Source organism: Bombus pyrosoma, linkage group LG7, assembly GCF_014825855.1.
Source record: "Bombus pyrosoma isolate SC7728 linkage group LG7, ASM1482585v1, whole genome shotgun sequence".
Classification (NCBI taxonomy): domain Eukaryota; kingdom Metazoa; phylum Arthropoda; class Insecta; order Hymenoptera; family Apidae; genus Bombus; species Bombus pyrosoma.
Window position 1 is genome coordinate 3,847,009 of NC_057776.1, and position 27,687 is coordinate 3,874,695.

At 28.9% G+C, this 27,687-nt stretch overlaps 8 protein-coding genes across 16 annotated transcripts; 4 read left to right on the top strand and 4 right to left on the bottom strand.

Moving 5' to 3' along the window:
* Positions 1-220: 220 nt before the first annotated feature.
* LOC122569420 (tectonin beta-propeller repeat-containing protein) lies at positions 221-9,052 on the bottom strand. 4 transcript variants are annotated; one of them, XM_043730438.1, is made up of 25 exons: positions 8,911-9,052; positions 8,002-8,260; positions 7,728-7,910; positions 7,266-7,418; positions 7,088-7,180; positions 6,778-6,958; positions 6,479-6,702; positions 6,200-6,403; positions 5,947-6,125; positions 5,733-5,865; positions 5,419-5,645; positions 5,200-5,331; positions 4,969-5,125; positions 4,728-4,890; positions 4,556-4,659; positions 4,337-4,476; positions 3,909-4,257; positions 3,686-3,836; positions 3,406-3,602; positions 3,116-3,325; positions 2,926-3,027; positions 2,714-2,849; positions 2,454-2,645; positions 1,694-1,851; positions 221-1,611 (listed from the first exon to the last, which is right to left on the bottom strand). In XM_043730438.1, exons 2-25 carry the CDS (start codon positions 8,224-8,226, stop codon positions 1,561-1,563), a joined length of 4,044 nt encoding a protein of 1,347 aa, XP_043586373.1. In that variant the 5' UTR covers positions 8,227-8,260; positions 8,911-9,052; the 3' UTR covers positions 221-1,560. The 4 variants fall into 4 exon arrangements, with proteins under 4 accessions (XP_043586373.1, XP_043586372.1, XP_043586375.1 ...); XM_043730437.1 differs by lacking the exon at positions 8,911-9,052 and adding an exon at positions 8,372-8,893; XM_043730439.1 differs by lacking the exons at positions 221-1,611; positions 8,911-9,052 and adding exons at positions 2,075-2,220; positions 8,372-8,895 and having other exon boundaries at positions 1,711-1,851.
* Positions 9,053-9,205: 153 nt separating this feature from the next.
* Positions 9,206-10,982, top strand: LOC122569430 (cell growth-regulating nucleolar protein). 2 transcript variants are annotated; one of them, XM_043730481.1, is made up of 4 exons: positions 9,206-9,345; positions 9,438-9,565; positions 9,638-9,990; positions 10,071-10,982. In XM_043730481.1, exons 2-4 carry the CDS (start codon positions 9,441-9,443, stop codon positions 10,673-10,675), a joined length of 1,083 nt encoding a protein of 360 aa, XP_043586416.1. In that variant the 5' UTR covers positions 9,206-9,345; positions 9,438-9,440; the 3' UTR covers positions 10,676-10,982. The 2 variants fall into 2 exon arrangements, with proteins under 2 accessions (XP_043586416.1, XP_043586415.1); XM_043730480.1 differs by having other exon boundaries at positions 9,295-9,565.
* A 358-nt stretch (positions 10,983-11,340) lies between these two features.
* Positions 11,341-14,297, bottom strand: LOC122569431 (putative inositol monophosphatase 3). Its single transcript, XM_043730482.1, has 5 exons — positions 13,905-14,297; positions 13,489-13,737; positions 13,245-13,405; positions 13,066-13,183; positions 11,341-12,982 (listed from the first exon to the last, which is right to left on the bottom strand). Exons 1-5 carry the CDS (start codon positions 14,161-14,163, stop codon positions 12,741-12,743), a joined length of 1,029 nt encoding a protein of 342 aa, XP_043586417.1. The 5' UTR covers positions 14,164-14,297; the 3' UTR covers positions 11,341-12,740.
* Positions 14,298-14,310: 13 nt separating this feature from the next.
* On the top strand, positions 14,311-21,728 carry LOC122569424 (N-acetylneuraminate 9-O-acetyltransferase). 5 transcript variants are annotated; one of them, XM_043730458.1, is made up of 12 exons: positions 14,311-14,449; positions 18,234-18,377; positions 18,464-18,560; positions 18,627-18,885; positions 18,977-19,234; positions 19,306-19,541; positions 19,604-19,825; positions 19,919-20,240; positions 20,314-20,553; positions 20,628-20,918; positions 20,988-21,206; positions 21,313-21,728. In XM_043730458.1, the coding sequence occupies exons 2-12, from the start codon at positions 18,263-18,265 to the stop codon at positions 21,436-21,438; spliced, it is 2,385 nt and encodes a 794-aa protein (XP_043586393.1). In that variant the 5' UTR covers positions 14,311-14,449; positions 18,234-18,262; the 3' UTR covers positions 21,439-21,728. The 5 variants fall into 5 exon arrangements, with proteins under 5 accessions (XP_043586393.1, XP_043586392.1, XP_043586389.1 ...); XM_043730457.1 differs by lacking the exon at positions 14,311-14,449 and adding an exon at positions 16,943-17,078; XM_043730454.1 differs by lacking the exon at positions 14,311-14,449 and adding an exon at positions 16,953-17,086.
* On the bottom strand, positions 14,578-17,028 carry LOC122569439 (ubiquitin-conjugating enzyme E2 W). The gene is made up of 4 exons (XM_043730513.1): positions 16,833-17,028; positions 15,832-16,182; positions 15,688-15,763; positions 14,578-15,546 (listed from the first exon to the last, which is right to left on the bottom strand). Exons 1-4 carry the CDS (start codon positions 16,872-16,874, stop codon positions 15,533-15,535), a joined length of 483 nt encoding a protein of 160 aa, XP_043586448.1. The 5' UTR covers positions 16,875-17,028; the 3' UTR covers positions 14,578-15,532.
* On the bottom strand, positions 21,646-23,183 carry LOC122569437 (mpv17-like protein 2). Its single transcript, XM_043730509.1, has 3 exons — positions 22,664-23,183; positions 22,349-22,510; positions 21,646-22,257 (listed from the first exon to the last, which is right to left on the bottom strand). Exons 2-3 carry the CDS (start codon positions 22,505-22,507, stop codon positions 21,826-21,828), a joined length of 591 nt encoding a protein of 196 aa, XP_043586444.1. The 5' UTR covers positions 22,508-22,510; positions 22,664-23,183; the 3' UTR covers positions 21,646-21,825.
* A 168-nt stretch (positions 23,184-23,351) lies between these two features.
* On the top strand, positions 23,352-26,604 carry LOC122569425 (DNA replication factor Cdt1). Its single transcript, XM_043730459.1, has 6 exons — positions 23,352-24,428; positions 24,508-24,760; positions 24,846-25,182; positions 25,257-25,439; positions 25,515-25,765; positions 25,839-26,604. Exons 1-6 carry the CDS (start codon positions 23,677-23,679, stop codon positions 26,205-26,207), a joined length of 2,145 nt encoding a protein of 714 aa, XP_043586394.1. The 5' UTR covers positions 23,352-23,676; the 3' UTR covers positions 26,208-26,604.
* Positions 26,605-26,849: 245 nt separating this feature from the next.
* Positions 26,850-27,657, top strand: LOC122569440 (39S ribosomal protein L33, mitochondrial). Its single transcript, XM_043730514.1, has 3 exons — positions 26,850-27,024; positions 27,288-27,391; positions 27,493-27,657. Exons 1-3 carry the CDS (start codon positions 26,984-26,986, stop codon positions 27,540-27,542), a joined length of 195 nt encoding a protein of 64 aa, XP_043586449.1. The 5' UTR covers positions 26,850-26,983; the 3' UTR covers positions 27,543-27,657.
* The last annotated feature ends 30 nt before the right edge of the window (positions 27,658-27,687 follow it).

Genomic DNA, 27,687 nt, shown 5'->3' on the forward strand with positions numbered 1-27,687 from the left:
TTTTTTATAAATTATTCTTACAGAGGAAAATAGATTTTACCATAAAAATTCAAAATTACTTCAAAATTATTTCATTTAGAAAATCTGAGCTACTCTATCGTATATAAGATTGTGTGAAAACTTTTGTTTTCTTTTGTTTTATACACTAAAATGTGTCGATATATACTGTACATATTTCATTACTTATTTAGATACCGATTTCATGGTTGAAATATATTGTTTTATATTATTTATTGCGTATTTATTAGAAAAATATATCATTTTAAGGAAAATCAAATTTATTAATAATATAATTTAATTAAATATCTGAAATTATAATACATGTTCATCAATAAGCTGTATATATCAGTATAGACAATGGCATGATACAAGTTCAATGGTTAACATAGCAAAGCTTAATTCGAACAGAATAAGCTTCAACATTTATAATAAAAACAGATTTATAATTAACTTACTACTAATGGTATATTACAAATATTCCAATATTACAAATTCATACAAGAGAGAGAGTCTATAAAAATTTATAATATTTACCTGTAGCAATTTCAAAACTTTTTCCAATACTTTAAATTAAGTCTTTACACATAAATACTCAAACGTAAAATTATAGAATTAGAGGCACTACATGAACTTTATTTATACAGGAACATTTAATGTATTGTTTTCTAAAAAGGAGTGAGACATTTTTTAAATACAAACCGATGCTTTACTTTATGACCCACCTATTTAAACATTTATATACACGAATTTATAGCGATCTTTTTAAATATGCCGTTTTTATAAATGGAAAAAGCATATGATAAGTAAAAGATTACAAAATAAAAAAATACAAAGCGTTGTTTGTTTTACTATAATCTCGATTCATTAAATATTTTCATTAACAGCCTCACATTACCATTTTGTTTTTATTACTCCATAATAATAAAAATAATTTATACCTAGGCAAGACATCTTGTATACTTTAATTGAGTTCTAACGATATTATGTAATTATTGAAAAATAAAATTAATGCTTCTTGCACTTTCTATTCAATATGAATTATTTGCTAGTTATTTAAACGCGTATATTTGGAATGTTTCGTAGATTGTTTCAATATAAAATTTTATAATAAAATTACACGAATAGATTTTATTCGAATAGTTTAATGATGTATTCTATAAATAATCTTATTGATAGTGTTATTTTCTTTGCATATATTTATATCTATTTTCCTTGTTAAATGAAAATAATAGAAAACAAGTAAGCTACTTCATTTTAAGAACAACGTAATTAATTATACATTCAATCAGTATTAATTTTTGTACGTTTTAAATAAGATAACATCTCTATCATTTATTAAATACATCATAGAGTCCAGCTTGTGTTATAAAATTGAATCAGTTGCAAAAGCTAAGCCTATACGTACGTGTAAAACATACATATCATCGCACATGCATTGACTTTTCTTATTCATGAAAAATATATGAAAACCAAACAGTAGAGTATTATATTTCTCTATAATATTTCCAATATTTTGTGTATGTGACTAAAAGGATCATTATCCATCTAAAAGTCAGGCATTCACTTTGTTTTATTTACAAGTCCTCCTATACTTATATGTTGCCAATTTGCCTGTCATAATAAATGTAACTATGTAATTTGATTCAATGACAATTTAACTATATAATAAAACTATATAATTTATCAAACTTACCCCTATCCCGGTTGCCCAACCAGTCCCAGCAGGATTTTCATCTGTAATACCTATTCTACGACAAAGTATACCAGCTCCTGAAACTGCCCAAACTTGGCCCTGTTCTCTTGCAATGGCAACTTGTCGAAAGCCTTGTTTCGCATTTGCAACAGCCATATCTAGACAATATAAGAGCACATTACATACCGAACATGTAATAAAATAAGCAAGATGAACACTATGATTTTTGTAAACATGAAATAATTAAAAACAGTTCATAACTTCATAATAAATTCGTAGTAAATTTTAATGTACTACAAAATTCGTAATAAATTTTAGTGTACTACAGAAATTCGTCTAAATTTGTTATAACACAATGCGAAATAAGTTACAACTATATACCTAAGGTATACCTATAGCATAGAGCGCATTTAAATAAATGGATGTTTTGTGTATATTTCCAGCGTTTACTAATAGCAGGGTTAATATGAAGATTTTTCCAAAATATGCAGCCTTTGGGGATAACACCATATATTTTTCTCTCTTTTCTAGAAAAGATCAGATGGGTTTCTGATGAAATCATTACATACGCTCTGATAAAATATTATTTGTTATTATTCGTTAGTTCCAACCTTAACCTAACATTAGTGCCAACGCAAATTGTTTCTAAAAATTAAGCTAACCAAACGTTTAAAGAAGTTACAAAAATCACTCTTGGAATTTATAGGTTTGGGGAATGCTGTCTATTAGTGTCCATTCGATACACAAATTTAACAAATACCTATATGTATGGGATCATTCGGCATCACAGGAAGCGTTTGCCAGTGCGTTCCTTCCGGGAAAACGTTCACTTGCACACCATGGCGTACAGATAATTTACCCGCCATATCTAAAGCCCACACCACGTCTTTTCCAACAGAAATCTGTTTCAAATGAGCACCTGATGGTGGTTCAACATTCTGCCATTGTATTCCTGAACAATCAAATAATAATTAGGAAAGATTTCAATAATAACAAAGATATATTCATACTATTATATACCTGTTGGTTTTGCAGGAGTAATACCTAATCTCCAGTAAGAAGAACCATTCTTTCCAACAGCCCATACTTGCCCGCATGGACCACATGAAATACCTACTAAAGCTTGATCACTTGGTATATGTTCCCATGAAACTCCCTATAAATAAATATTAAATAATTTTATTAAAGTAAATATTTATGACATTCATGTTATAAATAATTTGTAAACATACCATGGGGCAGGATTCCGAAACACCTCTTCTAAACAAAGCTTCGCCATTAGAAGCAATGGCCCATATATAAACAGGAGCATCAGAACCAGGTTTTCCAGGTGCCTACGAATAAAAATGTGAATAAAAAGTTACTGTTTTAGCTTTATGTTTTATAAAAAAAAAAGCAATGCGCGTTTTTAATATTCCTTACGTATAAAGAAACATCAAGTAATTTTGTGTTCCCTAATTCTTGCCAGGGTCCACTAGTTGTTAATTGACACCTTCGAAACCATCGTCTTCGTCTAACGTAATCAGTAAACTGTTTTTTACCATGATATTGAGCAGGAAAATCTCTAGCATACTGCCATCCGTCTCTATCGACACCTCCAGGGGTATGAAAATCTACTATCCAATCTGACACCTATTATAAAGTAAAATATTTTAATACGAAACGTTTGAACTTTGTTGCTTGAATATTATAAAGAATATGTATATCCTTGCCCAATGCCAGTGCATCGATAATAGTTTAGTATGTTCTCGGGTACGTTTATGTCGCCCAGATGCATCACTCCACATGTAACGATCAGTTGGAAGACCATGAGATGTGTATCCAGTTACCGGATTCCAACGCTGATTTTCATAAACATAATAATTGTGAGTATCTACCATGCTGTTTATTCCCGTATTACTATCTAATCCTGTATAAAATAATGTATAAGATTAAACCATACCTCTATGTCTTTTAACAATATAATTTTCTTTTTATTTTAGAAAATATTACCTTTCAGAAATAAACCACCCCAACCACCAGTATATACCCATGCAGTACTACCATATCCTATTCCCCATGTTACACCAACAGAACAAGTTTCAACCTTTTTTAAATGTCCACCCATTTGCCTCCAAAACATAGTAGTTGGATCAATTATTACCTACATAAAATTTTCATTACAATCAAGTTACAGAAACTTAGTACTAATATTAATATTGAGGTTATTACGTACAGATATGGATTTGTAAAATATGCTGCACAATGTCATCAATCCCTTGATTCGTAAATGAGTAATGCTCTGTGGTAATATTCTGTGGCTATAACAAGTAAATTCCGTATCATCGATATAAATTTTATATCCTCGTGGTTCACAAACAATTTCTAAGGTGAAATCAGAACCAGGTTTTAACGGACTACCTCCGTTTCTCTCTTCGTCACCCCATTGTCCATTTTGATATGTATTTCGTACAATTATGTTTTCCTTTAGTCTTGGATTAAAATGTAATGCTACATCATGGCTATCCATTACAGACTTTTGTTTCAGTGATACCGTTGAATAACAAACAAAATTAATTGATAGCCTAGAAATTGAAAAAATGTCAAATATTTTGAAATATACAAAAATGTTAATAAATATAATTGTAAATTATTATGTTTTACCTGTCAGCATCATCATGAATACAAGCTGTAATTTTTAGAGAACTGCCATATCCAAAACCGTTTTGCAAAACACATTCAAAAGGTAAGCCTTTTCCAGCATCCAATTCTTGTATATAACCATCATTAGAAAGTTGATTTTCCTATAAATAATTCCATATGTAAAATACTAATGTAAAAATTTGTTGCATAACATACTTCAGATAAAACATGTTAACTTACTTCTAAGGCAGCAGGGTCATATACATACACATCTCCTAATGCAGTTGTAGCCCATATTGAATTAGGACCAGGTTTCCCATAAACATTATTCATTTTACAAGAAACTAAAAAATATAAAGAACATCTTATATTATCTATTTTTATATTCATTAAACATAACATACTTACATACCTGAAGTTAAGTGCGCTAGCCAGTCTTCCATTTCAGTGTCACTAGAAAACTGTAATCTAAGAACTTTAGAACGAGGCATACGAGGAGTATGAATCGCTATCCGTGGATTACCTGGTTCACTACAGCATATTACACACATAATCTCAGACACAGGAAATTGCATCTGAAAATGCAGTTAACTAGTTAAAGTCTCATTAAAATATTAGTAAAAAGATTATTTTACATTTCTCATTTAGCTTACAATTGTTGTCGCTCCGTCCGAATTTAAAATAGTTACAATTCCAGAATCTAAAGAACCATTGTCACTACTTATCCATTCTAATTCAATAATGCAATCTTCATATGAAGTACTCCCCTTAACTTTGCATTTTGCATCACCATTCTTTATCCAAGATGATCTGTAATACATTATTATAAATAAGGAGATCTTCAATACATTAATTTCAATTTCATATAGTTATCAAAGCCTTACTTCTCAACTACTTTCTCGTATATTGATGGATCATATTGTACTTTTTGTAATCTTTTTTTTAACTCCTCTAAAATATATATTCTCCATGTCTCGGCTATATCGCCGTGACCTGTACCATTTGTATCTGCAATCCTACAAATTTAAGTCAAATATGTAAGTAACTATGTTTTATTATAAAACAATTTTATGATTTACGCTAATTTACAGTATCAATATTACCATTTCGGGGGATTAGATGTGTCAACGAAACATGCTCCAGCTTCTACTTTATACCAAGAGGTATCACATTCAGCCCAATACATTGCCCCAGAGCTCTCATCTTCTCCGTAAACACCGGAATCACTAGTCAAGTCAGGATCGAAAATACTTCCATCTGTTTCTGGATGAGCTTCAGCACCTACCATGGAGCCAACTGAATGAACAGGGCTCCATGCAGCTGGATTGATCTATATTATTTTAGTTTCAAACTTTAATTTTAGGAAGAGATGACTGTAAGAGAAAAAATGCGTGAAAAAATTCAATTATCTATTAACCTTGACAACATTCCCCATCCCTTTTCCAGAAACTACTATAGATTCTCCAGTTTTAGTTAATGACTCATTCGATATAGTTATATTCGCAACGCTAGCTTCGGTTAAATCATCCATATCTAATGAATTCGCCGATCTACAATTTTATTAATTAAGAAAAAAATAATATCGCTATAAAATTACAACTAAGATATGTATGAAATAGTTAGAAGTTTACCTTTTCTTGCCTTCATTTAGATATATATCCTGGAAAGAAGTTTGCTGTGGATTTTTATTAGAAGTACCATCATTCGTACGTTGCCATAATTTCAAAGATGTTGGTGTTGGTGCAGAACGAGATTGTTCTTCCCATTCTCTAATTAACATAGTACCTTCGCTAGTACTATGTGGTCGATTCTGTAAATATCATTTAATTAATAAACAATATACTTGATTATTTGTAGTGTCTAAAATTTATGCAAAATAAATACCAATGATCCCCAACTTTGGTGCCTCTGCTGTTGAGGAGTACCACACATACTATGTCTATTACTCGATGATAAACTAGCATTGCTACTTGCTCGACTAAGCTGAAGAGGTGCATTTATTAATCTCCATTTTTTACCCGTTAATTCCGATTGTGTAATGCCAGAACGATAATATAAACATCTATCCTCATGACCAATAGCCCAAACCTTAAGAAATGTTAAATATACATATACACACAACTTATTAAAGATAAATATTTATTCTTTTCAATATTAATTTACCTGATCATTCGGAGCAACAGATACTAGTGACATTTTACTTAACATTTCCACCCATCCAGTGCCAGCACCCATTTGTTCACATACTCCACTCATTTCACCTTTAATGCCTTTTCTGAACCATACATTTCCATCTTGAGTTACAGCCCACACGGCATCTGTACCTACACTAACTTGTATTAATTTTAAATCTTTTTGTGGAGGATCAACTTCCACCCAATCTTCTCCTATAAAATAATGTTATATTCATCAGTATGAAAGATTGTATCAAATATTATTATGATAGTATAAGTTATACATACCCATGGGATTTTCTCTAGTAACACCTGTGCGCACGATTGCTTTGCCAATCATTAATACAGCCCATACAAGACCAGTAATTCCAACACTGATTTGACACACCTCATATCCATTTGCTAATTTTATAGTACTCCACCTTTGACCTTCAGGACAAGTTGTACTAGTTCCGACACGAAACATTACCTATGCGAATCATTGTTAAATTTGTATTAACATTATGATAATTGCAGTAACCAAAAGTACAAAATTTATTGTTATAAATTATTTAATACATCACTACAATATTTCAAAAGATTCTTTTAAATATTATACCCTCCCATGAGCAGTTACTGCCCAGACTACAAGGCATCCAGGATTACCTCCAGGTATTTGATTTCCACCCACAGATATGTCAATAAATGGTTCCTAAAAATATATGGTATTGTGCATTTCATAAATCTTTATAAAAATTCTTCAATATTATTATAATGTAAAGATTTAGAAACCCTACCTTAGTTGCATCTTTATGAAGAGGTGCAATGGCACACCATGAATTCATAGCACTATATCTCCTATATCTAACCCATTTCCTTCTCCTGACGCAAGATTTCCATTGCTTTTTCGTTGTGAATGTAGCTGGAAAATCAACTGCATATGTCCATCCCTACCAAAATATCAGATTCTCTGTGATCATAACACTTTGTTTCGATGTTGACAACTGACAACAAATCTACATATAAACAGAAAGTCACAAGAAATATGACAACAGAGGCAATTAAAAATGAATTACTCCATTATTAACTCATTGATAACTACACCCAGATTGTTAATATACAAATTAAAATGTTTTAAATCATAAAATGAATATAATCATTGTTATTAATAAAAAAAAATTAAATCAACAAAGCAAATAAAATAAATTACAAACAAATAATTTAATTTCTATTATTTAAAGAAATTTTATCATATTTACATCATGATCTAACGGTTGGCCATCTAATGTAGTTTCTATTTGCCAATCACCTTCCCATTGCCAAGCCATGGATGGTAATCTTACTTTATCTCTGCTACGGTCAACTGTACCATCCTGATTAGAAAAATTGTACCTATCTGTAGGTAATAATCTCCCACTAAATCCTTCTAAAGGAAGCCAACGCTGTAAATATTGTATTTTATTAAAATGTGAATAAAAATTACATGTAAGCATAATTGTAATCACCATTTTTTCAACAACATATTAAACATACTTCATTTTCATATATTTCTTCTTTGATTCTTATAGGTACATCTAAGCCATGCACGTGTACATAAACTTGACGATCGCCACCTATAGCCCACATAAAATGTGGTACTGCTGATAATTGTTTAAACTCCAGACCCAAGTACATGAATTCTCTCCACATAGTCCCAGATGTTGATAATCCAAACACACGTCCCTCATTATTTATAGCATATAAGTACGAGCTTGGCATTTCAATATTTTAATAGCAAAACACTTTAATTCTTCTATAAAGTAATATTTATATTGATATCAGTGGAATTATACTCCCGTCAATATTATTAGATGTTGTGTTACTGTGTAAATTAATAATGAATTTAAGGACACACGGATAATACCTTTATGTATTTAAAAATAAATATAAATTATCCTCCCTGCACTGCAGGCAATATTAAACAACAGATATAACTTTCTCTACATAAATGTCATAAGATAAAATAATAATCGCGAAAAATTAATCTTAGTTATAATAAATTATTTATATTTTACATTTTACATCATTAACATTATATATCATGTACATAAAATGTTTTATGTTAAATTGCACGCTATTTTTACGTGAAAATTCAAATTAATAAATTGTCAGTCTAAAAATAAAGAACATTTTTCAGAATGACACACAGCCAACTGTCATTTACTGATTACAAGTGTGAATAAAGATGTCGATATATTTATCACATAAAGGTGATATCTATTTAAAACTTGAAATATTAATAGGCGCAATTTCTATCATATTTCTTATATAAGTGGAGCTTCTTGTACATCATATAATATTTATGCATAATATAAATATTATAATCGACATTATGTTATTTTATTTCTACTGAATTTCTTGATTATATGCGTGGTAACTGGTAACACTGCTTCTCAAACTCACCTCTTATGATCCTTTCTTTAGATGTGACAAATCGTCTTATTAATTATTTAACCAATGCATTTTAGCACTTATTAAATATATATAAAATTAAGTAATATCTATAATATTTAAATCCCTACTGTTTAATACTTTTTAACCTACAATATTTTTATATTTCAAAAATAAGTAAAATATGAATATGAACATATATAATAAAACATTTAAATCTGTAAAATAATTATTTTAATTTTATAAGACCGATAAATACGATTTATTAAATATTTTACACCATCACTCCTATACAACAAACTAATTTATTGGTTTCTATGAAAATTTATGCGTGTCTGGTTCTGGAATTCAAAATTCATTGCAAACGCGATCTAATGAAGCATCCAATTGCACGTGCAACGTGCAATTAATTCGAGAGTGGTGTATTTAGCTTAGTTTACTACAAATGTACGTGATTTGTAGGTTATCAAACGTTTTGTATATTCGTCCTTACTTATATTTTGTAAAATCGTTGTTTATTTGAAGTAAAACTATTATAGAAAATGGTTGTTTTTACTTGCAACAATTGTGGTGAAACGCTACAAAAGCCAAAAGTTGCGAAGCATTATGAATTTCAATGTCGTTCCGCACCCTTTTTAACATGTGTCGATTGTTTCAAAGATTTTCGGTAAGTATTAATAAAATTGGTATTTTTTCCATTATTTTTAATTTATTAAGATGTATCTTTGATTGTTTCAAGAGGTGAGGAATATGTAGTCCATACGAAATGTAAAAGCGAAGCTGAAAGATATGGAGGCAAGGATTATGTTCCAAAAGCTGGTGCAAATAAGGGTGAAAGAAAGCAACAAGCATGGATTAATGTAGTAAATAGTCTATTAGATAGTGAAACAAATTTATCAACGGCAGAACGAAACTTTTTAAATAGCTTGTCCAAATATGAAAACATTCCACGCAAAAAAAATAAATTTTTAAATTTCATAAAAAGTGCAGTGGGTAATAGAGTAAATCAATCAGTAGTTAATTCTGTGTGGGATAAAATGGAAACAGCTTTTAAGAATAGTACACAAAATGAAAAACAACAACAGGAAAATGGTAAGTTCACAATAATTACTTTAATGCTTATTTAACTATAATTATAAATTTCTGAAACATTATGTTTAATATATGAATAGGTAAAACAAGCGAAAAAGTAATTCATGGGAAAGATGGAAATACACATCAAGAAAATAATATAGTTGAAAATCAGAATAATGAAAATTTAGACAGAGAAAATCAAACTGAAGATCATTTGAATAAAAATAAAGTGAATGGCGTGGGAAATGCTGACGTTGATACTGTTAATAATGTTAAGAAAAAGAAATCGAAAAAGAGAAAAATATCAGAAATAGTACAGCAAGCGGATGAACTTATTGTCAAGAAAAAAAGTAAACATGCTGTAGAGGCTACAGAAGAACCAGTTTCTAAGAAGAAAAATGAAGATATTGTTACGGATGTTCCTACAAAAAAAAGTGAAGATGCTTTACTTTCTGAAACATCAATCAATCACTGTGATGATACTGTAGAAAAATCAACCTTCAACTGGAGAGATACCATCTTAGATATAGTAAAAAGTAAAGGAGAAATTTCCTTAAAAAAATTACAAAAAAAGGTACTTTCACGGTATATGAACTCATGTTCAAATAATATATTGGAAGAAAAAGCATCTAATAAATTCAATAAAAAATTGAAAAAGATATCAGAAATAACCATTTCTGATGAGAAAGTAACTTTAGCTTAAATTGATTGATGTGTGTACTCGTACACTTTTTTTCAAAGGAAATACAATATCATCAGTAACTTATAACATTAACATACAGTCATTTATAACATTAACATATAACATTATTGCAATGAAAAAAATAAATTACTTTCACACAAAACAAAGACTATAAAAAAATACTGTTATGATCTTTGTCCATTTTATGAATCAATGTATACAACTTATTTTTAAGTGCGTTCAATTCTTCATCCTTCTTTCTTTCAAATTCTAAGCTAGCTTTTAATTCTTTTACTGTAAATTTTATTAAAAATTCGTGTTATGACAATAATGTGTAATTGGAGCTCCTACATATTCAACACTGGGATCATGGAAAATGAATAGTACTGGATGCCGGCGTCGTAGTGAGTAAAGATACTTATGTGTTCAATAGAGAGTAGAATATTGTGTTTGAAAGTGATTGTCCGGGAACAATAGCGTTCCAGCTTGCTCTCAAAATGAATACATAGTATTATGATTACCGGAGAACTATCTTCGTAATTCTAAACAGTTTGATATTCTGAAAGTAGCTCTTGCGAGCGTCGGTTAGAGGCATGTTATCTCAAATACAATAATTGAAAGATTAAACGTTCGATTTAATTGCATTTGTCTTCTCGAATACAGAAATCATAAAAAATTAATTAGGGCGAAGTTTAAATGCTTAAGTTTTAGTTAAATTAATAATTTAAGAAATCAAGTACCGTAAAGTAAGAAAAATTAAATATGTAAATATGATTGCAACATTCAAATTACAAACGTCATAAGAACTTCAAAAAAAGAAAAAAATACAAAAAGAGCAGCAGCGGAACTGATGAAATAAGAACATCAAATTAGCCTTATTTTGCAATTTTGAAATTTTTAATTCCAGTTCATGCAGCACATGCTACATACACATTGATGGTTATTGTAAGTAAAAACAATTAATCTAATTACATTGAACTACATTCATTCGTACAAAATTACAAAACTGCTGAGCACTTTCAATCTAAAGTTCCCTGTAAGTGATGAATATGCTTCATTGTATCTGTTTACAGTCTATAGCGAATCTATGGCTCGATTTAACAACTTTTATTTCTACGTTATTCTTTCCTTTTTTCAGAAATATTGTAGACAATAATCAAAGACCTAAATTTTTATATATCCCTGATCATTCGTAGCTTAAAAGAAACTGAAAGAAATTGTAAAATGTAGGCACAGATCAATTTTCAGTGAACAAGGTTCTGTGAGTTTTATCGGGTAATAAGTTCTCGGCAAGTTTCTTATCGTCTATCTGAGAGTAAGAATTTGCGAATTTACTCTTATATGGATACACAATTTAAGAATGCTCTCGGGAACAACTATCAGAAGAAACTCGACACATACCTTAACGTAATCGGCATAAATGCCAAGGACTCGGGTTCGATTTCAGACACTGTAGACCCTATTTTTCACAATTCTACAGCAATGATTCTGCGAATGCTCTTTAATTGAAATGTTGTGAAGGGCATTTGCAGAATTATTACTGTAGGATTGGGAAAAATTGGGAAGATCAGATCAAAATCTACAGGAGCATCCTTTTGCTTTTAGTTTATATACATTTTCATTTCTTTTTAGTGTGTTCATTTGTTCTTAAAGTTCATTGTATCTTATTCGTATCAACAGTAACAAAATATTTTTATACAAGATGTATCGTAGAAAAACATTTATTGTTTCTTTTTTTAAAATAAAATGAACAGATAAAACTTTTTGAAAGTATCACAGAATTTATCTAAAATTAGTCTATCAATGAACAACTATAAAATATATAAAATATTGTGACAACAATAAATAGTACAATATTAATTTTTTATAATGTAAAATTATTGTATAGAACATGCTCACTTGGAAGTATTCCAAAAGAATATTAAATATGGAACTTTTAAATAAATGTTTTAAACAAAATATTTGCTTAGGATAGATTGAACTTTGATATCCAGTCTTTAGCATATTTGTGATCTTTAGAAAAGAGTCTTCAACAGGAAGAATGACTTGAAAGTTGGTAATAAAATTCGAAGATTTAATATTTATGTTAAATATTTGAAAATTTATCCAAATACCAAGCATGATTACTCATGGTAGCCAAAAGGCCCCATGTAAGTACTTTGGAATCATTTGGACCAAAGCTTATTAACTGTTGATTAAACAATTGAGTAACCGTTCCGCCAAGTGCAGTAAGAATCGCAGTTCCAGCACAAATATCCCACTTTTTTATTGCAGTCACGTGAACATATGCAGTCACATTTCCACTTACAACCTCTAGAAATTTGTAACCTAATCACAGATAATATAATAAATTTACTGATTCATAACAATAGACCAGAGATTAATCTAAACAATAAAATCAATACAATTACCTGCACCTGCTGCAGAAACAATTTTTACATCTTTACCAAATGCAATCTTAGTAACATTATGAATTTGGCCTGCATGCGATTGTGATACAATCAATATTGGTATTCTCTCATCTTCTAACTAGTTTATTAAAAAGAAAGAATTTGTAAGACATGTTATAGATATTTTTTGTGTATGTTACCTTCAGCAGTACTTGTAAATTTCTTGAAATTGCATGATTAGTCCATGACCAAAACAAACTAGAATTTTGTTTTGTTTCAAATGGTTTAAATATAACACCTATAACAGGTTTTCCTTTAATAGCAACACAAACCATGGTTGTAACATATTGCAGCAAATTCTCTGAATTACAAATAACATATTAATAGAAGGATAATAACTAATTGGTTATATAATATATAAAAACATATAATTTTTATTGGAACCTGTAAATTCCTTTGTTGCATCAAGAGGGTCAATCCATACTGTAATGTCATTCGTATTTATAATTTCATCCTTAATATCATACTCATTTAAAGTATTAATATTATCTTTTATATTTGACACAGTAACCTTATCACAATCCTTTGATGTTTCCTCTGATATTACTGTTATGCTTGGAAATGCTTCACGCAAAGAATGATACATTGCACAATGCGATCTATAGTCTGCTTCTGTTACTGGATCATTTATACCTATCAAAATTAAAAATAGCACGAAATTACTTATGCGATTATGTATATTGTTATGTATCATATTTTTTATTCTATAATATGAACTTTGTAATATATCTATATCTAACAATGTTCTATATCATTTATACATATAAATGCAATATAAATAATACAGAGCACTTAATTACCCTCTTTCGTTTTCCCTTTACTTTGTATTTCAAATTTAGCTTGGTTATGAACTGCTATCACTTCAGAACCACCAATTTCTGCTGCTCTTATAGCGGCAGCAAGAAGTAATTTTAAAGAAATGTTCTTGTTCTGTACATTTGTATACTTTTGTTCATTTGTATACAAAGTCCGATTCGTATACAAGTATAACAGACTTAATAATATAATGACCCCACAGATAATAGTTTTCCTCGTTCGAATACTCATTCTGATATGCATAATATATTTCTCCCTCCTATTAAATTAACGTACACGCGTGACTTCGATTTATTTAATACAGTGAGACATTGTAATTGTCCCATACGCGGCCATTTTTATTTTATTTTAAATTCCCAGTAACATTAGATCTTTATGTCTATGTGCATGATTGACATGAAACTTGAAAGACATATGTGCTTCCTTTAATTTTAATATTTTATCATATGTTTTGTAAATATTTATTTTCTTTTTAATTTTTTTTAAATGCACTGCATGATGACTTCATATATTAATAAGGTTATATCAGGTTAGTTGAATGTATTGTAAATTTAAACAAACCTACTAGCATAATATAATTTACGTAGGTAAGTTTAATTTCGCTAATTTTCCTATTAAATTATAGAGAAGTTAATGTGAATTAAGTTACAATGAATGTATCATTGAATTAAGTAATTTATTTTGAAATTATGATATTAATTATCAAATACAAACTCTTTATATCATATATGTTATTTTAAACTTATAGCATTATAAAATATTGAAATGGTACTAGTCAAATATTATTCAGATCCCTGAAGCATTTCTAATAGTATCAATAATAAGAAATCGACATACTTTCTCACATTATTCTATAAAAGGTTGAGTTTTATTGATTAATAATAATACATGTCAGAATTCTAGAGAAATTACGTGCAACTTAGCATATTTCAATTTAAAAAATAGTGAAATAGTGAATAGCATCCTGATTGCTTTTAAGAATTATGTAGAATTAAGTAATATTATACATTCAGATTGTATGTATTTATGCTTATAATTAATTTAGATTGCACACCGTAATATTCAGGTAAAATAATTGCTTATACATTTTTTTACTTAAACTGACAACACAGTAACAGATGAAATATTAAATAAAAAGGATAACAAGCGTGATAACATTCTATATTTTTAAGAATACTATCTTAATAGTGATTACTGCAATATATTAATTTGATACCATCTTATAGTGCACTTCCTACACAAATAATGAATTTTCATTGCTTGTCAGTATTGTGTGTGCACTTCTCTTGGCTGCATTTTTGTATTTTGTAACTTATACTTTTTCTATTCAACTGTAGGATAATATGTATCATTTATAATAACATCATAATAATTTATAATTTGATAACTCACGCATTTTACATCACTTCTTTATTATAATAAGTAATATGCAGCCTTTGCTTTTTTTTTGTTTTCTAACTTATGCACCTAATTCTTTAAATATGTGATAAAATTACTTCAGCAATTTCATCTATGAAACTTTAATAATTATTTTAAGACACAAAAATGTCATTCCACTTGGTCCAGCAATAACTGCACATTGACAAGTTGTTAATAACTTTTGCAGTTGCTGTTACACATTGTCATCTGTTTAAAACATAATAGAAAATGCTACATGATTTTTGTAACAAATATTTATTAAATAATCAAAAAATGTTATATCTTATTTTAAAAAAACTTTGTACAACAATAATGTATCAATTATATGTTATATAATATGATGCTTACCATGATACCACCACTTTGTCTTCTTTGGATTTTTACTGCATGTTTTTACATAAAAGGAATTATCAGGTGGCCTCTTCTGCAGTAAGAAATAGTTGTCCCTAAGTATCTTTTTAGTAGGTTTATATGAAAAATTTTCTTCCTTACCTTTTCTTTACAACTGCTCAACATCGATACAATACTTAAACAAATACTTTGCACACTCAAAGCTGGAGACCAATCTTCAGTTAAAATGGATAAACAGATATGACCATTGCTATAAATATGTGGATGTATCGGTATATTTCCACCTATGAAAGTCACTTCTGGCGAATCAAAAGGATATTTAGAACTGAATCTAAATTGCAGTTGAAATTGTTCGCCTTCATATAAGGTACCCTTTGCACCTTCCATGTGAACAATCCATTGTGTTAAATTTTGACTAGTAAGATCTTCATCTACATGTACACCTGGTGGAGGTTCGCGTATTAAAGATGTTAATTCCTTCTGTAACCTCCGCTAAAATGATATACACGTAGAACTGATAACATGTAGAACTATCCAAACTTTATATAACTATATATTAAAAATAGATAAACACATGTAACTCCTATAATTTAAATTGCTTCAAATTTAATAATCATAATTCAAAATTTTCATAGTTCTAAGCATTCAATAATCACATTCAAAGGAATTCAGTCTATGTTTAATGTTTCAGAAAGCTAATATAATTTTCATATTCTGACCATAAATATTTTATTTCAATTATTTTACACGCATAACTCATGAGATTTTTAAATTAGTATATATATTGAAAACCAATCGACATCAACATATAATGAATAACATACTGAATCATTTTTCGGAAGCATAATAAAAATTAAGATTCCTATTATTTATAAAAAAAGCATTAAAAAACGGAAAAAACTTTCGATAGAGATAGAGTGGTAAAAACTAGCGCGTCTAATTTGACACAAAACGTCATCCGAGTTTGATGAATAATATGCGAATGGATTCTCCCTATAATAACATACATGTAAGGCGACAGTTTTTCAATTTTGTAAAAATACACTGAGAATCGAATAATTTAATTAAATAATGTGTCGTATGAAAATATAAAGATGCACAGAGGCCCAATATGTATTAAAGAAATTTTCCTACTAACTTACCTTCGACGGGGACATTGCCGCCATTGTCGATTTATCGCTCATTGCAACATAACATGAATTACTTTGCTTTGTTTATTTCTCGATCGAAAAATGTAAAGTTGCCGCGGCCAGAGCGTATCGCATTTTTTTCTGTCAAATTTAGTATTACGCCGTCATGCGTTAAAAAATAGCGGTTAGCACGGCAGTCAGAAAACGCGTAGTGGGGATCTACGTAAATCAGTTAAATTTAACAGGCATTCCCAAGAGGTACTAAGGCGAGTACATAATATACGATTATACCTATACCCATGATTGGTAAATATTTGATCAAAGTAGATTAGAACACAACAATTTCGTAACTTGATTCATATTAAAGTCAAATAAACTATAAACCAATTATTTTCGTTTGATGTTTTATAATTTAATATGTTTGTCAAGTTTGTCTATGTAAATAATTGTTAAATATTGGTTAAAGTACATACTTGATTAAAGTAGATTAAGACATAATATGTAATTTTGTAACCTTGACTCTAAAATAAACAAAAAATCAATTCTTTTCGTTTAAAGTCTTGTAACTTAATATCTTCATAAATATTTTCTCTACAAATAATTGGTAAATATTGGTTAGATATTTGATTAGATAAATATTTTATTAAAGTAAATTAAAACAATAATTTTGTAATTTTGACTCCTATAAAAATCAATTCTTTTCATGTGAAGTCTTATAATTTAATATAAATTATAAATTTTTACTATACACAAACAATTATTTATATAAAAAAAAAGACTGTGACATGTACAATAAAGATTGAGTAGGGAAATATGTATTTTAATTTCTGATTCCGTTTCTTCTGGTCTTTTTTCTGGTTTTGTAAAAAAATAAAAAAATAAAATAAATATTGTAGAAGGTGAAAAGGGACGTATATAACAGTTAATATTTTTTTTATTTTGTTTAGGAATTAAGTCGTAGATACCGTAGTTTTAATCAATCGATTCTAGGTATATTGCAAATATTGCATTCTGTCTATTTGCATGGTATGACACGGTATAGAAATGACCGGGAACGTTGGACTTATAAATTGTTTGAAATCATTGTCAATGAAATAAATACACGATTCATTGTATTATTAATTTTATCAATTAATAAAATAAATTTAATAAAATTTACGATTGCGTTATAAGTTGTAATGAGATGGTTAAATTCATTCATTAAATTATTTCAATTATAATGCAATAATTCTCAAGAGAATTTATGAGTTATACCTATATGTAGATAATTATATTTATATAATTATGTTTGTTTTAGTCGAATGCATATATATCAATAATCAATTTTATTAGTTTTGAAACATTTTAATGCAATATAAATATTACACCACTATTCTTATAAAATCTGTTACAAAGACAATCTTTTTATTCCAGTGTCAATGTAATTAGGATATAAATTATTAATGACTTCAGCAGAACACTTTATTAGTTTAATTACTGTGGCAAGTGCTAAAAAGTTAGCTACTGCACTTGTCTTGTGTTTTATTCTTTATCATGGATTAATGCACCTCATATATGGTAAAAATATTTACATTTCTTCAATCTTCTTTATGTTGCTTATATTACTTTGCGTTAGTAGCATAAATCTTATGAATGTTATTTAGGTAGTGATTCTTGTAAGTGGTTATTAACAGAAGGAAGGTATAAAGGAGATAAAGAATGGCAACCGTATGGCTGTATGATGCATTACTATACACAAACGTAAGAATTTAAATAAAATTTATAGATGTGTGTTATATTTTCTAGAAATATTCTTTCTTCATATAGAGACAGTCGCAGATGTTTAAGATATCTAGCTTTCATGGGCCACCATAACCATTTTGCATTTATTGGAGATATTAGAGTCAGACAACTGTATAGATCTTTCATATCACAATTTATAGTTGATGGGAAAGTGTCAGATTTAACAGAATTACCGGACAATTCTGATTTAAATTTTAATGATGCACAACTTAGATTAAATGTACAATTTTTATGGAGGTCTCAATTGGATAATTTTATGATAGAAGACCTTAGGAGCTGGATGGTAATTATTCATTTTGAATATAAATATATTCAATTTAAATTAAATTATATACATATTTAATAATGGTATGCTAATAATTGTTACTTTTCAGAAAACTGATGCACCTAGCTTAATTATTTCAGGCTGTGGAGCAACAACAATTCTTGCTAATAATAATAGTGATGCTCAATTGTATTCTGAGTATAGCATGGGATTAGTGAGACTTGTACAACCGGTAGACTTTTTAGCTAAAAAAAATACAAAATATTTATGGATGCTACAAGATCCTGTATTAAAAGAAAGACTGCCAGCTCAATTATCAGGCATAGATAACAGGCAGATTAATTTATGTAATAAAGCAGCAATAAAGGTAATTTTTATTTAGTTAATTTATAGATAATTGCTTTAAAAAAAGTTTGTTTACATATTGATTACACACAGATACTATCTCATAGTGAGGCTCATATATGGGAAAGCAGTAAACTTGTTGGTGCAGGTGTGTTAGAACAAAGCCCAGATGGATATTTAGCGAGTCCTTTGTCTTTAAGACACAAGGTTCAAATATTGTTGAATACTTACTGCAATGATCATATGAATTTTGATGATGGTAGTTGTTGCAGTTACCCAGAACCAGCTACAACATTACAGCTATTAAGCTTATCTGCACTTGCTTTATGGTAATCGTTTTTACATAGTTATATTATATGTTAAGTAAATAGTAAGTAACAATTCATTACAGTATAGTAATTGGTGGTGGAATGTGGGTGTATAGAAAATTTTGTCAATATCGAACCGAAATTTCTTACTCACATGTTACCACTGTTGAGGTGGAGAATACTGAAGAAGAAAATAATTCTGAAACTACACAGATCGAACAACCCAAAGTACAAGATTTTTATACATTAATGACATCATTGGCTCTTTTGTCAATCATCTTATATTACTTTTATTTATGCGATAGGTACATGAAAGTACCTTTTTCCATCTGATAATAATAATAATTATTATTAATAATAATAATTGTTATTAATAATGAATTTTTCTTCGTATTTAGAACAAATTTCTTCATGAAGGAGAATAAATACTACAGTGAATTTAGTTTTTGGTTACCACTTGGATATATATTGGCACTTGGTTTATTTTTTACTGAAGATAGAGAAAGAGGACCAAGAACTTTAAATCGAGAACAAACAGATGAGTGGAGAGGATTAATGCAAGCTGTAGTGTTAATCTATCATGTTACTGGGGCTAAGAACGTTTTGCCCATTTACATGTACCTAAGATTAATTAATTCTGCTTATTTATTTCTTTCTGGATATGGACATTTTTGTTATTTTTGGCAAACAGGCGATGTTTCTTTAGTGAGATTTGCACAAGTATGTATTATTAAAATATTAATTATCATGCATATGGATGACGTGTTAGATATATCTATTTGTTATTTTTCAGGTAATGTTTAGACTAAACTTTTTAACAGTGTCTCTATGCCTTTGTATGAATAGGCCATATCAGTTTTACCATTTTGTTCCATTAGTTTCATTTTGGTTTTTAGTCATTTATTTCTTAGCATGGCTACCACCAAGAATATATTCTGGTAATTTGAACGAATATGGACCCAGAGCTTTGCTTTATCTCGCATTGAAACTTTTAGGTCTAGTATCAATGATTACAATATTGTACATGTCAGAGGTATCAATTTATAAATTATCTACATACAAGATATATATTATAATAAATATGTACAATGTATGATCGTTTAATAGGTATTCTTTGAAAAAGTATTTGTAACAAGGCCTTGGAAAGCATTATTTGTTACAACTGATGACGATATACGGGAATGGTGGTCACGTTGGAGGGTGGATAGATATAGTGTGGCTTGGGGTGTAACTTTTGGGGCAGGTCTTGTAGTTTTGCAAAGGATAGATCACATTCCAGGAACTGCATTATCTTCCTTGCTAGCGTTAATTTCTCTAACCGCTTATACTACTTTTACGATATTGTGTCATTCAGTATCTGAATGTGAAGAAATTCACTCATATATTGCGTTTATACCAGTAATTATCTATACATATATATTTTCAAATTTATTTTCAAACGATTAAATTTCAACTTTTTAATTACAGATTATAGGATATATAGCGCTTAGAAATGCATCATTAGCATTACGCGGCAAACACTCAGCTCTTTTGGCTGGTTTAGGTCGCATTAGCTTAGAAACTCTAGTCGCACAAGGTCACATTTGGTTGGCAGCAGATTCACATGGCGTATTAGTTTTATTGCCTAGGTTTCCAGTATTAAATCTGTTAGTCACATCATTCATCTTTATATGTGCAAGTCATGAAGTAAGTATTTAATTATTTTTATATTTGAAATTGATTATGTTCAGTGTTATATGTTGATCTTTATATAGTCTAAAATGTATCATAAATATTTCATTTACTTTGACAGATACATAGATTAACCCAGGTACTAGCACCATATGCAGTACCAAATGATTGGAGACTGGTGGCTCGTAACTTGTTATTATTTATTGCGGTGCTTGTACCTATTGGTATTCATGATGGAATGTTCTGAAAGGCATTTTTATATGATTCACTGTATGAAAGACATTTTATGTACATGTAAATATAACTGTGTAGTAACTGTGTAAGTTCATAACATTTTATCATGAAAGCTTTGTGAAAGAGAAGAATATTTAAAAAAATTGGTACTTATTTAGTTTTTTTCTTACTTTATTAATTTTTATAAAGAGGAAAATAAATAAGTCAAAACACAAGAATGTTTACGTTTCTAAAATATTTATACATTATTTATATGTATATATTTTCATCTTTTAGATTGATAAATAGAACATGTACAATTTATATCTTGTAGTTATTTATTATTTTTTTTAAATAACATCATTATGTATTACTTATATATTTATTTAGATAATTCGTCTACCTTAAAAATTTATTAATGCTAATTATTTCTTGTATTGTGTATTAAATTGTCATGTTTCACGTGACTAGTATACACATCATAGCCTAGAGATATAGTATTATCATAAAGTACTCTATATCTATTTGGCAGAAAGTAAAAATTAAAAATTTGAGCTGGTGGCCAAATAACCCATTCTGCTATGTACAACCTATGTGCTTTCTTAATAATTTCAGCTTTTAATTCTGTCCAAGTACTTTTTTCTAAAATAGCTAATGTTAAAAAAAACATTGTAATGCAAAGTGGAGAACATACTAATTGATCTATAACAACCTTTTTCAAAACAATATTAATCGTACGACCTGGTAATCTATTATCTAGATATTTATACCAATAATGACATATTATACCAATAGACATGCCAGATAATGCCATGTTTCGTGTTCTATTTAAACTCCATTTATCCCATTTATTCTATAATGGAACAAATTATAACATATATACTTCAATTGTAGATCAAAACAAAAAGAAATACTGCATTGGAATAAAAATTTGAAATAAGTACCTTCAATATTTCATAATGTTGTTCTAATACATCTCCCATGGCAGAAAGAGAAATAGATATTGTTACATTTGTATAAAGTAAATATTTTTGAGAAAATAACTTTTCTTTAATTACAGCTACTTTGTTCAAAATTAAACTTAGATTTCTGGTAATGCTCATAATCTACAAAAGAAAAAATGAAATAATTCTCTTAATAGCTATAATTTTAAGGTTAAATATAATAGGTTAGTTTATAATCTGTTGCATTTATGAATAAAATTTTCTTTAATTAAAACAAATATTGCAAATTATTAAAGTAATAATTAATAAACTCACAGGTAGAAATAAACATTCGATACACTGTTTAACATTGACAGTTATTTTTGTTAATATTTATAATGGAAAAATCTTTTTCACCAAATATTGTCCTACTCGTTTCATAAAATTAGTAAAAGTTAGATTAGGCATTTTAATATGATAATTTCACTTTAACTTATGCCCACAGCATTTAGATTCAAATTATTTTTGAGAATCGCAAATTTAAATTGTTTTATCTAGATGTAGAATATTTAGAAATTTAAATACCGTGTTTATATGAACTTATTATGCATATATCTAAATAACGGAGATTATGCTTATTTTATATATAAAGATGCAAAATTGTATATCAAAAACCAAATTTATACTAAGGAAAATTAAAACCATGAATATTGTTAAAGATCAATTAATCCCAAAATTTTAAATAAAATATTCAATTTACTCTTTGGGAAACTTTTACATTCTTTCATAAGTTATTTGATTTATGATTCTCTATTATTTTAGCTTATATATCTTGTTATGTGAAATTGCATTTATTTATTTAGGTTTATATTTACTACTATTTATTTTATTATTGATGATTCAACACCGTACTTAATCATCAATAGAGTCACTTAATAGAGTCGCTTAAAGTACTGTTACACACATTTTAGATACTTATTAAATTGTTTGCAATATTTTTTTTGTAATTTGGTAATAAAGTACGAGTATTTTCAGAATGCATAAAAATTATAATAATAAAGAATATTTCATTTATTAAATATTATATTTTGAAACAATGTATCAATCTTTTCTTACCAGAAATGAGCGTAACATTTAAATTTCGCGCGCTAATGATAGAGATAAGATAATTTATTCTCGTTGGCTTGGCGCCTAAACTGACAAAACAGGCGGGACTTCATTCGCACACTGTAATCGGTGTGGATGGTTACGGCGATTGGAAATCCGTAAGTATTTCAATCAGAATTTTGAACATTTTAACGGATTTCTTCTGGTATACACACACGCATATATATTCGTATATAAAAAAGATGTCTCAGCCGTCAGTAACGGCGTATTTTAATACACGTAAACGACAAGCAACTGACGATTTACGAAACAAGGCTAAAGTTTTGCTTCTTGATCGGGAAGAATCGAGAGTTGTAAATAGTCAGAGCCCAACTAACGAAGGTAATTTAGAGTCATCGGGAACATTGACTCCAATTCAAGAAGAAAAAACAATGGGAGTAAGTCCGGAGACTATTGTGGTACCTGGTAAAGAATTAGCAACTGATCATACGTCAAAACCTAATACAGCTGTAAGGAACATTCAGTTTGATTCTCCTAAATCAAGTGCTCAAAAAACGCCTAAACATAATGTTCGTGCACGAGTTACACGTACACGAAAATTATCTGGTGAAGAAGGGCAAGTGGATATCAGAGAAAGCTTTCAAAAGATCACAGAAGACTTGGATGTAAAGAAGGTGCTCTTTGAGAAGAAAGGTGCACTGAGCCCAAGAAAGAAACTTCCAGGAACACCTAAGAAGAACAACGATTGTGGTGAGAGTTCATTAACTAATTGTACAACGCCAAAGAAAAGTTTAACTATGGACAAACTAGCAAAGCAAGAGCTGTCTTTAAATGATATAAAAAGTAAAATTAATAGATCTTCCAAATTTTCGGAATTGAAAACTTCTCTTGCTCGGTTAAAGAATTATGAACAAAGGCTAGAGCAATTGCATAAAAACGATAAGAAACCACAAATACAGAAATTTGAGAAGATCCAACTTGAAATACCTGTTAGGTAAAATATTTGTGAAATTTCTATTCTGTTATATAATTTGATTTAAATGTTTTTATAATATTCTCGTTGTTATTTGCAGCCCACAAAAGGTGTATAAATCTCCAAGTAAAATGTTATTGAGTCCTTTGAAGGATAAACAACTAATGAATGCCAGTCCTCAACGTAGAATTTTATTTGAACCTAAAGAATCAACCCCAAGCCCTGTGAAAGGTAGCCCAATAAAAGCACCAGCTTATCAGCAATATTTATCAATTGCTGAAAGTGGCACTCCTGGTTTGCCATTGCCATATCATTATAGATTTTTGGCAGAGGCATTCAGATGTGTAGATACAGTATGTTATTTCTGATATAAAAACTACTTTTATATGTGTCTTTAATATATATTTGTAATTACATACTGCATTATCAATTTTACAGGTTTCTGCAATGCTGTTCAATCGTAAAGAAACAATAACTTTCAAGAAGCTAAAGCCTGCAGTTCAAGAGTTATTGCGTAAAAATTTCACGTTGGAACATCTAGCGCAAATGAAAACCATTTTCCCTGATGCGTACATTTACAGCCAGGAGAAGCATCGTGCATTTGGTTCTTCGTCTAAACAGGATAAATATGAATTACTTCTTACACCTATTGTTGAAGAAAAAGATGGAAGAAATACTCCAGATGCAGACGATGTTTTGAAAACAGCATCTGAAGCTAGTATGGGACCGCGAGTATTACTTGACAGACGAAGGAAATTTTACAATATCTTGCTTGGTACTGGTTTTGTATAAAAATTGTTGACAGATTTGTTATAAATGTCTTAACATTTCCTTATCTTTGGAGTGCAGATAAAGTAAAAGACGAGCATGAGAAATTCTTACTTAATTTGGAGACACCAATGTACATCTCGAAGGAAAAGATTCTGCGTTGGCATCCTGAATTTGATGTTGAAACTTGTAAAGTAATTGAACAGGCTGAATTGCCACAACCACCTAATGTAGAAAGGATGACAAGTGCAAAAGATGTTCTTGGTAAGAACAAAAGCATGTACCTCTTGACTTAATATACTTTAAATTTTAAACTAATTTTTTATGGTTTTTTTTTAGATAAAGCGAAATCATTATTCAATTGCGGTACTCGCATGGAGAAAGCATTGCAGCGATTAGCAGAAGCAAAGATGACTTCAAAGACTGTTTCTCCAAAAAAAGATGAAGTAAGCACGGCTACCCAAACCGAGGGTGGTGTACAAAAGGTTAATATTACAGTTGTGGATACTCCACCTGCCACACCTACTGTAAACAAGAATTATCATCTTACTAGTGCACTGAAAGGCATACCAAAGGCTCTTCTTGAGAAAGTAAATGTTTTCATCTTTACTTCTCATTATGTTTTGTTCGTATTTTAATGACGAAAATTTTGTTATACATTAGGTTCGTGCTAAACAAGCTGCTAAAGCATTGGAGGCTATGACACGTCCACCAAATGCAGAAAAAGAGGCTGTAATGTATTCAAGATTACCCGAATTAGTGAAAGTTCTGCGTAATATTTTCGTAGCTGAAAAAAAGGGAGTTTTAACATTAGAATTTGTAATTACTAAATTAGAGAACTCGTTTAGAGCTAAATTATCTCCTGCTGAACTAGAGGACCATCTACGTTTATTGTGTAAACTGCTACCCACGTGGTCTAGCATACATAATGTTCGAAAAGTGGATTACTTGAAGTTGCAAAAGGAAATCGATCTTACAAAAGTAATAAAAAGATTAGAAATTATGGCTAATGACAAAGTAAAGTCATCATGACATTTATTACATTATTGATCTTTTTTTGCTTCAAATTAAATTATGTATGTGGTTTTCAATTCTAACAATTTCATTTGTATTTTGTAAAGTACATATTTGCTATTAGTTATTATTGCACTATGTTCATGAATGTAAAGAATTCTATTTCAAGAAGTAGTTCGGTTATGATTAAAAAAATAAATCAAGTTCTTTCTTGCTCAAAAAAAATTTTTTAGTATTATATAACGATAATACAATTTTCTATATAATAACTATATGCGCGCACATACACTACATTTTTTTCAATTGAGAAGTTTACTATTAGACTAGAAGTTTAATTCAATGCCAAATATTTATACAAATATACACACAATATATTATGTAACGCAATCAAATATTAAATACTTTTGATGAAAAATTATTTGATTTTTTGCTCTTTTATATATAAGAATCATCTATTAGACAATAAAATATAGACATTAGAAAATAAAATATAGATTTATCATCTATTGACAATAAAAATCGAAATTTTAAACATTTTTGTGTAATTGTTTATTCAATGTCAAAATTCATATACGTAAAAATTCGTTTATCTACAGCTGATACATTGAATATTTTTCCTACATATTTAATCAATAGTAAAATAGATTAAATTTGACTAGGTTTTTAGTTCATCCTAACCTATTTTATTACCTTGTTGATTTATACACAATCGTAAAAACCTTGTGTAAAAGTATTTCAGTGATATGCATTAAATCTTGTATACATATTTAAATATATACATACAACTAAAAATCATGTTTTTAACCAATGTATTGTTAAAAAAAGTTAAAAGCAAGTGAGTATGTGTAAATCAAAATATAATTTAATTGTAAGTAGAGATTAGGTTAGCTTCTATATAGAATATCTTTTTTTTTAAGAGATTACCTCTTTGATTAACATTATTACAACATTTTACATGTAAAAAAGTTATTCATAATAAAAAATATTCATTCTTATACACACGACACATGTATGTATGTATACAAATTTATGTTTATATTTACATTAAATGATCAAATTATAAATAGTTGCTTAATATCGTGTAATTTTCATTTATAGACATATTTTAGTACTCGTAGAAAGTGTAGCAAGTGGCCACAAGTATATAAGAATTCGAGATAGGTTAGCAGATAAATTAGAAGGAGTGTGGTTTGATCCTTATGGTAAGTTTACTTCAGTATCCCATAATTATTACATACATTTATGTAGTATGTGTACAGTTGTACACAGTTTCAAATTATATTGAAAAATTATATATTTCCAGTTCGAGAACATGTCCTCTATCGGGAATTGAAGAAAGTTAAAAGTTTATAAATATTAACTTAAGAAATGATTCCACTATTATAACTTATTCAATCAACACTTGTAAACTAAATTTTACAAATATTATTGTATAGGATGAATAAAATAATATTCAATTAATCAAGAATGTGACTAATTCATTATTTTATTTAATCAA